The sequence below is a fragment of the Rhinatrema bivittatum genome, chromosome 7, assembly GCF_901001135.1.
Source record: "Rhinatrema bivittatum chromosome 7, aRhiBiv1.1, whole genome shotgun sequence".
In the NCBI taxonomy this organism is placed as follows: Eukaryota; Metazoa; Chordata; class Amphibia; order Gymnophiona; family Rhinatrematidae; genus Rhinatrema; species Rhinatrema bivittatum.
Window position 1 is genome coordinate 231,850,022 of NC_042621.1, and position 10,494 is coordinate 231,860,515.

At 42.4% G+C, this 10,494-nt stretch overlaps 2 protein-coding genes across 2 annotated transcripts; one reads left to right on the forward strand and one right to left on the reverse strand.

Annotated features, from left to right (window-relative positions):
* Window positions 1–305: 305 nt before the first annotated feature.
* LOC115096210 (homeobox protein vex1-like) lies at window positions 306–3,199 on the forward strand. Its single transcript, XM_029610720.1, has 3 exons — window positions 306–593; window positions 1,151–1,389; window positions 2,841–3,199. Exons 1-3 carry the CDS (start codon window positions 323–325, stop codon window positions 3,189–3,191), a joined length of 861 nt encoding a protein of 286 aa, XP_029466580.1. The 5' UTR covers window positions 306–322; the 3' UTR covers window positions 3,192–3,199.
* Window positions 3,200–6,922: 3,723 nt separating this feature from the next.
* LOC115096271 (homeobox protein vent1-like) lies at window positions 6,923–8,969 on the reverse strand. The gene is made up of 3 exons (XM_029610770.1): window positions 8,674–8,969; window positions 7,689–7,960; window positions 6,923–7,403 (listed from the first exon to the last, which is right to left on the reverse strand). Exons 1-3 carry the CDS (start codon window positions 8,933–8,935, stop codon window positions 7,014–7,016), a joined length of 924 nt encoding a protein of 307 aa, XP_029466630.1. The 5' UTR covers window positions 8,936–8,969; the 3' UTR covers window positions 6,923–7,013.
* Between the last annotated feature and the right edge of the window lie 1,525 nt (window positions 8,970–10,494).

Below are 10,494 nucleotides of genomic sequence, written 5' to 3' on the forward strand. Positions count from 1 at the left end.
AGGAGTAATTGAAGTTAGCGATATTAACGGCCCTGATGCAATTACCACCTCGGTGTACCAGAGGTAGAGATGAACTTGGTGCCAGGGCAGGCAGCCTTGTTATCTGCGAACTACTGTATTCAAAGATTAGTAGGGATGTAACAATCACGCGAAAAGCCAGATTAAAGTATCGACGCCCTGAGGCCTATTGTAGCGGCCAGAATGTCATGCAAATCGCGCCGGGGACAAGCTTTAAATATTTGTAGTCTGCTGCTGTGGAGGGGAAATGAGCCAGTGACTTATTGGAAAAAGAAGGGAGCGACTAGAGTAGGAAGTGAGGCGGATGGAAAAGGGCGTTTTCTCCGTGCAATGGCTCGCCCAGAGCAGTCAGAAGAGACCTGAGAGCACAAGCTTGGGGTTAGCAAACTGGAAACCGGGGCCCTGCCTCCAGACTGAAGAGGGATTCAACGAGCTCTTAACTTCCAGACCTCGGGCCCCCCAGAATGACAGCGACATCTGGCATAAAGGCACATCAGCACTGAAAAGCTTGCCAAGTGAGTGCAAAGAGGGGCTTGATGGAGCATCACTCAGGACCTTGAGGCCGGACGCACAGGGTAAGGGGAGTTTATTGCATATGTGTATATCCCAAGACACCGTCGAGGCATTTTTGTTGGGGGGGGGGGGGGGGGGAGATTTTGCAAGAATATATACCGTGAAATGCAACCACGAAGCAAGAAGATTAATTATTACAAAAGGCAGCTCCAGATTTCGGTACATAGACACTGTGTTCACAGTTTTGCCAGTTCTTTTCCTGACTGGCTTGCGAGATTTGACATAAATTATCATGCACGGAAAAGGAAGTTGTAATAAAATGCGAGAGAAGTTACCAAGATTGCGATATGATCTGAGTTATAAGGACCTGATAATGAGCAGCTTAATGACGTCCCTAAACGGTGACGTAAGAGAGATGGTATTTTCTTTCCTCGGATGTATAAATTCATGACATCATCTTTACTAAATTATGAAAGGGAGAACTTTAAACGAGCGCCTCCCCTGTAGGCACAGTATTTTCTGTACTGCTTCTCCGTTTACAGCTCATTTCTGAAGGATCTGTCACAAAAAAAAAAAAAAAGGTATAACTGGTAAGGAACTGTCTGCGCTCTATTTTCAGACTGTGGTCGAGTCCCGGAGAAACCGAGCCTAGAGGAGCAGGACAGCAGCAGGCAGGCGGGGATCCGTGCCAGTGCCAGCCAGCAGCTCCTGCCCGAGGATGAGGCCAACGCTCGACCTCGCACCAAGTTCTCTGCCAAGCAGCTGCAGGAGCTGGAAAGGAGCTTTCAGGAGCACAGGTACATCGGAGCCAGCGAGAAGCGGCGGCTGGCCAAGGTGCTGAAACTCTCCGAGATCCAGGTGAGCAGCCGCCCCGATATCAAGCCTAGGGAAATCATTCCATGCCACACAGAGTTTGTCCTGGTGCCAAGCAGGGCTCACCCTGGGCGAGTGGGGCGAATAAATGTGAGGTTCGCCCCTCCCCTCCCCCAGCAGAATCATCTGCTGCCCCCTTTCCCAAGCCCCTCCCTGACACAAGCATCCTCTCTCCCTGTGCAAGCATAATCCCTCTTACCCTGACCCTCCCCAACCTCGGCTTCTCACAACTGTCATCTCTCTCCTACCCTCTCTCTGCACAGTCTTCTTCTCTGTCCCGGCCCTACCCACATCTTTCTCCCAGCCCAGCACGATCATTTCCTACTAGTGGTGTCTGCCTCCCCCCCTACCGACTCCATCTGAAGTTTGACACAGGCAGGCCTGGTGAGTTCCACCAGAGTGCAGGTTACTGCAAAGCTCAGATTTCAGATGGAAGCCAGCAAAGGAGGAGGTAGCTGCAGGTAGGAAGGGCTATCTGACTCCTCCTGCTTCCGGGAGATCTTGCTGTGTGGCAGGGGGGTTGGGTGAAAGATCACAAAAAAATATAATCTTTGGGACAACCCCCCCCCCCCCCCCAAAAAAAAAAAAAAAAAAGAAATGCACAGAATCTGGAGCAGTTGCCCAATTCACATGCTTCACCCTGCCCTGTCAAGGTCAGCCCTGTTTCCAGAAATCAGTTATGGTTGATACCGCCAGGACTCGAGATCTCACTAGGCAAAGACATTTATTACAAATCTAGAGCTGGATTTTCTAAGGTCGCAGACCTTATGGCATGCAAAACTTAAAGAGATGTGTGTGAGGGTGTGTGAAACTTTTTGAAGCTGAAAAGGGGTCCATGTTTCCTGAAAGGTTGGGAACCCCTGGTATAAAGTATAAACCATGTTCTCTCAGCAGCTAGAGGCACCCTCCAGTGTAATCACATCCCCTCAGATTCTGAAGCAGCTTCCAGCATCAAAGCACACCCTCCATCTAGGAAGCAAGGACATGCTCTGGCAACACCATGCCCCTCCCAGTGTGGTGTGCTGACTGCCGGCTTTCACACCGAATAACTACACCATAAAAGGTGTAGTTATTTGGCATGGAACCGGCGGCGATAAGGGTCCTTACCTTTTGCTGCCAGTGATGTCTGCCCAGTGTCAGCCTCGGAGTCGCCCCGACTCCTCTTCCGGGGCCGACTCCACCCCCATTTAGTGATCGAACAAAAGTTCCTTTTTGAGTACAATTGCTTTTGAAAATGACCCCCCTAGTTTGAGATAGCATTGATCTCTACAATTATAAGCAGTGTTGGCATCTAAATACTTCACAAATTATCCAAAAATGTTGATATGGCAATAGTATATTTTATTGGGAGGGGTATTCTTTGGGTGGGAGAAGGGTTTGGAGGGAGTCTGATATATAAGCCTTTTGAATTCCTATTTCTAGTTTGTTTATTTCAGATCAAAACCTGGTTCCAAAACCGTCGGATGAAGTTCAAACGCCAGAGCCAAGATGCCAGGGTGGAAGCCTTCTTTTCTGGCTTACTCCATCCTCAGTGTGGCTATCCCGAGCTCCAGGCTCCTGGTTGTGCAACCCAGAGTGCTTTTCCTGCTCCATATTGCTCACTGCCGACTCCCACTATAGGAATTCCAATGTTGACTCCCCCACCGTTCCTGGGCATTCCTGGACCTGCCCTGCAGCCAGCTTTACTCCCACTCCAAGGTCTCTGTCCCTTTCCCTCCCCCACCTCTCTCCCCCTGGTACGAGAGCTTACCAGCCCCAAGTTCTACCCTTATCCCACGTCTTCTTAAAGGGATACATCAGTGTTGCAACACAGGACTTTTTCATATTATAACATGACAACTTCTTGTACCGAAAATATTTATTTTTTATTTGTATTTATTCTCTTCCAGCATGCCCTTCTCCAGACATTTTTCTGGTAGGCATAAAAAAAAAATGCTGTATTTTCAGTCTTGAATGTCACTCCTCATCATCACTCAGAACAAATCTGATGCATGAGCTGATAATTCCTTCTTGGTCTTTTCATTGTGCTTGAGAACTTGGACAATATGGGGGAGTATTTCCCTGACACCCCAATGATGGCATACAACTGGACCCTTGCTAAACCGGGAGGAATAAGCAAGCATCCCACTTTTTTAAAGTACTTACATGTCTACTGTTTAAGTCAAACTTATGTAGCCTACCAATAATAATAATTACAGTTGTGTTGGTATTCTTCAAACTAAATGGCTAACACAAGTCTCTTCATTGTGCATTTTTTTACACTTTATTTTTGAAAAATGCAGAAATTCTTCTATGTTTTATTTGTGGTATTAGAATACAATGACTATCCAGATTTTAAATTGTGTGTAGATGATATATTACAAAATATTCCTTAATTAAATTTAAAGTGTGATGCCTAGCCCTTTTTTAATGAGTAATCTTAATGTGCTGTTTGTCAAATATTCACTTTTCTTTTGATCCCAGAAAAAGTGAACATTTTGGTGGCTGTACTGTTTGATTGGGTCCACAAATGAGGTGGGTCCCTCACCCCTACCCTAAAAACATATATAAGCTTTTGGGCTGTCAAATCCATCCCTGGTCAGATAGCTGAAAAGGGACATGTGACACCACAAAAGATATAGTGCAATAAAGTTTATTACCCTAGGTGCAAGCTCCAAATAATTTAATGGTTTTGTTTAGCCAAAACTGTATGTGCCAACATAGGAACATTAATTTTTTTTTATTTGTACATGTTATTTTTTGGGAGAGTGATAGTATAATAAATTTCTGGTCATATTTCATTTAAATTCATTTCACCTTCTTTCTTGTAAGGACTTAACCAATAGGGGTCATTTATCAAAGTGCTATATGGTGTTTTCGCATGCAAAAAAAAAGCCATTAACGCATGTGAAAGCACCATAATGTTTGGGGTGATGCAAATGAGAGGACATTGGGATGGGAATTTTGGCCAAATGGGCTAGGCTTGCAGTCTTGTGAAGCTGTATTACATGGCTTTAATGTGAATTTTGAGAGAGTGAGAGAGAGAGAGAAACTAGCGATAATGCCAGCATGGGAGGCCCACCTAGTAACTCTAGGTGAGGTTTAGGTATTGGTGTAGGGATTAGGGGCCACTTTGACATTCAAAGTGAGACATACGAACAGAACAGTGCTCTCTCAATGTAGCTTGATGTTTCCCAGGTAGAGAGTCCATCAAGCTAGGATGAGAGAACATTGCACAAATCTCATCTTTGGGTGAATTTCCTCACTTCACAAGTCATCAAATCTTCACAAGATAGCACTGTTCTGTTCGTATGTCTCACTTTGAATGTCAAAGTGGCCCCTAACCCCTACACCAATACCTAAACCTCACCTAGAGTTTACTAGGTGGGCCTCCCATAGAGATATAAATACCTATCTTAGTGTGCAGGCATTATGGCCAGTCTCTCTCTCTCCTTTCCTCCCTCCCTCCCTCCCCATCATCCCAAAAGTGGGAAACAAAGGAAAGTTTCAAGTTAAGAAGCTGCAGAAAATCCTTGAAAGGTTTTGCTACAGCAGAATCTCAAAATAAGAGCCCAAATGCAGAATTGTCCAAACAGTGAAAATAAGACAAAAAGATTTATTTGATGCACTGTGCAGAACAGCCTACACTAAGTCGAGCAACATCAGAAAATACTAGGGGGTGAGCACTGAAATACATTTTTTTTGTTTCTTTTTATCATTTAATTTGTGAACTTTTTGTTTCATTTATTGGAAATGAATGACAGAAAATGAATGGGAAAAATAAAATGAAAGGAAGTGAACAGGGACCTCACCTCTACCCTAAAACACCAGTGCTGGTGTAGTCAACGTTTAAATAATGAAGCCCTCCTGCCTTCCTCTACCTCCTCCCCCCCCCTGCTCCTCCCCTGAACCCATTTGATCCTGCTGTGTGGTCTGGATGTCTCTAGGGGGCAGTAGTGATCTCCAGTCATCTGTTCCACTAATTGGTATTTAAAAATGGTGTTGGCGAGCCCCATACAACAAAATGGCATGGGCCTCAAGGTCCACCAGCACCATTTTCAAATACTGACCCAGTGGGCCAGGAGCAACTGGTTATTACTTCTACCCTCTTTGGACATCTAGACCCAACAGGTAGAGCAAGATAGGGCCTGGTTATGGAATAAGTTAAGACTGGGGGTGAGGGAGGGGCACTTCAGTGTTTACATTTTGATGTACTGGCACTGTTTATTGAGGTGGGGCGAGGAGAGTGGGGGCAAATATTGGTGGCTAGATACTAATGCTTTATTGAAGCAAACAAAATGAAATAAAATGAAACAGGAAGCATTTTTGTTAGATAAAAGGATAGCCTTAGAAAATATTTCATCGAAATGCCTCCCATGGGACATAGTGGAGATTAAAAATATATATATTATTAAGGAAGGCTGGGATAAGCATATTACATTTCTTGTTTCAAGAAAGTCACATCAACTTGGAGTCTGTGATTGATAAATAGAACCAAACCCCAAAAATGAAATGTAAAAAAAAAAAAAAGTGCTAACAAACAACATAAAATTGTTTAAATACTCATTACAAATATATTGTAACACAAAAAAATCCTTGGGCACGATCTTACAAATTTGCTTGAAAATGTATTGATTATATTCTGAGGTTATGCATATCTCTTGCCACTTTTATATGAATTCAAATATTTGCACTGTTTAAAGACCTACAGTAATAAAGAAATATTTTTGTTCTAACACCTTTCAATTATTTCATTTTATAGACTTACTACAGGAGGTACAAACAATTTTAATTATTTTTAATTTGTTTGGCTCCTTTTTGGGTTTCTATAGCATTGCACTAAAAATAGTAATCTACTCATCAGTCTCAACAAACCAGTATGTAGGTCTTATGGTACCGGTATTCCTTTATATTTTTTCAAATGCTATCAATAACGTTTTCCTCCAGGACTAAAAATGAAAATATGAACCATTGAAACTAATTTCTCCGGAATTAACCAACAAATGATGCGACATGGTTCATGTTTTGGCAATAAAACAATGCCTTCATCAGGGGGTTAATGTCCATCACTTCCATCTCGACATGAAATTCTAAGACCACCCGTAGGTTTAAACGAAATGGCCATTTTATTTAAACCTACAGCTGAAGGCTAGCACGTTAACCCCTGTTAGATTGTTGGCTAATTCCAGGCCAGCGACCAGAATGATTAGTTCAGTGAAAGGCTTGTAAGGCATATGCAAATAATGTATACAGAGACGCAAGCCAAAAAGGCGGACCTTAGAAAAATGCTAAGAGGTCCACATTTTTGGATGTCTTTTGAAATATCCTTTTAAGGTTATAAAACCACTACCAGCAAGAATAATTGCAATTAAAAATAGGAAGCGAATAAACTACAATCATTCCTTGATTTAAACTGTTTTAATATATTAAACATTTACAAATAAGCCGCTTAATGCATTTTAAATATATATATATATATTTTTTTTTTTAAATGCATTTAAAATTTTAAATATATATATTTAAAATGCATAAAGCGTATTATATATTATAGGTTTGCATTAAATATATATATATATATATTTAATGCAAACCTATAATTTACAGAAGTACAGAGGATTCCTGCCATCTGCTTAGCACTTCAAGGGATTAGCCATTGTGATCTGAGGAGAAGTGAAGCCTTCCAGGGCCGCTTTATTCATTGTGACTGGATGGACAGGGGGTTGGGTTGCAAAGTTTTGATAAAAGTAATGCAGGCTGGGCGCCTGAAAGGGATAGGCCATGGACTGGGTGCAACCGTACAAGGGAGCAGGAGGACGGAATCGGATTCCATGATGATGCAGAGCGGGAAGTCCTCGCTGGGAGCCTCCATAAGAATAACTCGGATGGTCCTGGGAGCTTTGCAGAGTCCTTTGTTCGTAGGAGAAAAGGTGTGGGAGGGAAGTTGCCGGAAAGAAAACAGGCCGGTGATCTTGAATCTGCCGCTTAAGTTTCATCCTGCGATTCTGAAACCACGTTTTGACCTGAGGATAGAGACAAGTGACACAAAACGAAAGATTTTCAGCCTCTGCAGATGCGCTGGATGGAGATTATCAGAGCAGCGTAGCTCCACGGGCATTCTGAGTTTTATATCACCTAATACCTATAACATTTACTTGAAAACATGAAAATACCCTGGACTGGGTTTACTGAGCTTTTCTTTCCCTCTGTGTGATAATCAACAAAAAGCCATTTCAGTAGCAAAGGGGGAGACGAAATCCTCTCTTCTCCACAGAAAAAGAAAGGTATAATAATAATAATAATAAAACCTGGATTTCGGAGAGCTGAAGAGATGCTGCCAGTTTCTTCCTCTCGGCCGCCTCCAGGTACTTTTGTCTTTCGAAAGTTTTCTCCAGCTTGCAGATCTGGTGGGAGGTGAAGGCCGTCCTCATCCTGCGCTGCAGCTCCCGTTTCGGGGAGTCTGCCTCTCCCCCCTCCTTCTCCGTGGGCGCCCCCGACCCCTCAGAAATTGCACTCTCGCTCTCATCCCCCGAAGAGCTGGAGCCGGATTCGTCCGCACTGCCCCAGGTGAGGCCTGCGTCTGCATCCAACAACAGGACAAGTAAAAAAAAAACCCAAAAAAACGTTTAGGTAAGGCAAATGCCAACACCCCCCCAGAAAAACAAAAAATTAATTTAGGGCAGCGCATAGTTCTACCTCGGCCGAACGAGTTTCATTTAGGTACCACTGATAAGAGACCAACCCAAATGCTGTTGCAGTACATGCGTTTTAAAACAGACGCCGCATGAGTTGGCAGCGGCAGAATGAACCCATGCGGTCTCTGCACTACGATATCTTTCGTGTTGGGTCCCTGAAAGACACGACCTACAATTCCGATGCCAGGACACCTAAACTAAAACTAGTCCTGTTTGAAAATATCACGAAATGTGACATTGCTCACATACGTTCCCATTAAAAAAGAGAAAAAATCATCTAAGAGGCCAAACAATGCCTTCTAACAATTAATATCATTAACATGAAAATTATAATAGCATAATAATACTGCGGAAAAGAACCATCTTTTTAGTCTTACTAGTGAAATTAAAGGCTCGATTCAGCAAGAAACTAATGCTCTTGCTTTAACCAACCACACATGAACGCAAACAAATAAGGACCACAACAACTCTAGGATTAACTCATTCTTCTGCATCTTGGGGAAATTACTACGGGATAGGTCCATACACTGCCTATGTTTCGCCATCACAAAACTTTCAGGTTGCAAGCGGTAGCAAAGGCTCGAACATAGATATTTACCGGAAGCCGGAGACGTAAAGGCATTCGGAGGCGTTTCTGTGTTGAGAGAGGGTTCCTGCACCTCTAGAGATCCTCTACTCGCTGGCTTTCGGGCTGATTTCTGCAAGAGGGAGGTTCTGGAGAACCACGTGGGTACAGGTGGCTGAGGCACACACGGGATGTAAGGCCTGGGGTTTGGCCACTGGTGGTCTGCACGACCCTCGTTTTGCTCTGCACTTTCACTCAAGGAAAGAAAACCGACTGAAAAATTAACTCGGGACATTGTGCGGTTCCCACTGACTCCTCAGGCTCCTTCGGGCCTGCTCCAGCGAATAACAGTCGCAGCAGCAGGTCCAGCAGGCGAAATTTATAGCCTGGCTCATTTGCAAGTGAGAAACCACTTCAAAGTAGGAATAAAAAGCCGCATATAATTGCTATCGGCTAGGACTAATTAACTTACCTATTCCAAGTTCACACTTCCGACAAATGCCGGCATCACTGGCTCCAGAGAGTCTGTAGGATTGTTTTTGTCTTTTTTGTGATGCAAACGCAGTGATGCTCCGACCTACAGTACAGCAACTAAAGCATTAACAGGTTATGAAAAGCTTTGTAAATAATTCCACCTTCAGTTTAAAATCTGTTAATTTATTTTCAGCCATGTTAATTAGTGCTGTGTCATTTTTTTTATTTCACTGCAAGTCGCATCTTTTTCTTAATAATTAAGCCTTAGCATTTCAATTAATAATTCAATTAGTTATTCGTTTCTATTTGGTGTAAATAGATGGCACGCTTGATGAAAAGAGCACGCTTAATAAGATGGAGAAATACCTTTATCTTTTTTGACAAAATGATTACCTTACACGAAAGAAGTATTCTGTGGAAAATACTGCTATGGAAATAATTGACGATGGCGTTTTCAGTAAGGGAACGCAACGCAACAAAGATAATTATATAATGCTCCGGGCAGTGAATACAAGTAAAACCTGTTCGTTCTCACTCTTGAGAAGCTGCTCGTATTTCAAATCTTGGAGAATTCCTATGACTTATTGCTTCCACCATTATGGATCTACGATCAGGAATCAATTATGTTGGATCTGCTTCAGTACAATGTGAAATTAAAAAATAAATCACTTTAAAATCTCAGCAATAAACATAAACCATTCCTTTCCCTATAATCGATCTGGGACCTCAAAGATTTTGGTCACTATCTTTTGTGAACTGTTAAAAAAAATAATATTCTTCCTTTTCTGACCTCATTCGCAATTTAAAGATCCTGTGTTAACCTTTACTTTCTGTTTTAATTGAGGATGTCTAGGCTTGAACTTGGCGCCAGAGGTGTAGCCAGCAAGCTAAAGAAACTCCTCAGACAACTTAAGAAAACTGTAAGGATCAAAGCCACGTGAAGTAGAAACCTCACACCTCAGCATCTTTAAATTATCACAATTTATCCCAATTTACAAATAATGTGATTTCCCCTACCTGCTGTTATGAAAACCCGTAACTTTGGTCACGCTGTGCATACTTTTATTTTTTTTTTTTAGTCGGCCAGACCAAATAGGTTCGAAGTTTGTGAAAGTTCAAATTTCAGATTAAAGTCTTCGGATATTTCCATACAGCTTTAATTGTTAAGGTCGTTTTCACAATTTCATGAATCAAATGTAATTGTTGACTAACGTCTTTACTCAATGTTTTCGGTTTCTCAGTAAATTGACCTTTAATCCTATGTTAGAACAAAGACAGCGAATAGAGATCAATTCATTATGAACCAAAGTGTGTCCTAGTCCTAGTGTAACTTTCGGCAGTGAGACGAGGGACAGAGAGGCAGCTTGAACAGTTATGGAA

Excerpts from the sequence above, each read along its gene's own strand:
- LOC115096210 (XM_029610720.1), top strand. The coding sequence starts at position 323 with ATGGAAAAGGGCGTTTTCTCCGTGCAATGGCTCGCCCAGAGCAGTCAG. Across the intron at positions 594-1,150 it reads CTTGAGGCCGGACGCACAGG|ACTGTGGTCGAGTCCCGGAG; the intron begins GTAAGGGGAGTT and ends CTCTATTTTCAG. Across the intron at positions 1,390-2,840 it reads TGAAACTCTCCGAGATCCAG|ATCAAAACCTGGTTCCAAAA; the intron begins GTGAGCAGCCGC and ends TGTTTATTTCAG.
- LOC115096271 (XM_029610770.1), bottom strand. The coding sequence starts at position 8,935 with ATGTCCCGAGTTAATTTTTCAGTCGGTTTTCTTTCCTTGAGTGAAAGT. Across the intron at positions 7,961-8,673 it reads CTTTACGTCTCCGGCTTCCG|ACGCAGGCCTCACCTGGGGC; the intron begins GTAAATATCTAT and ends TGTTGGATGCAG. Across the intron at positions 7,404-7,688 it reads TTCAGCTCTCCGAAATCCAG|GTCAAAACGTGGTTTCAGAA; the intron begins GTTTTATTATTA and ends CTCTATCCTCAG.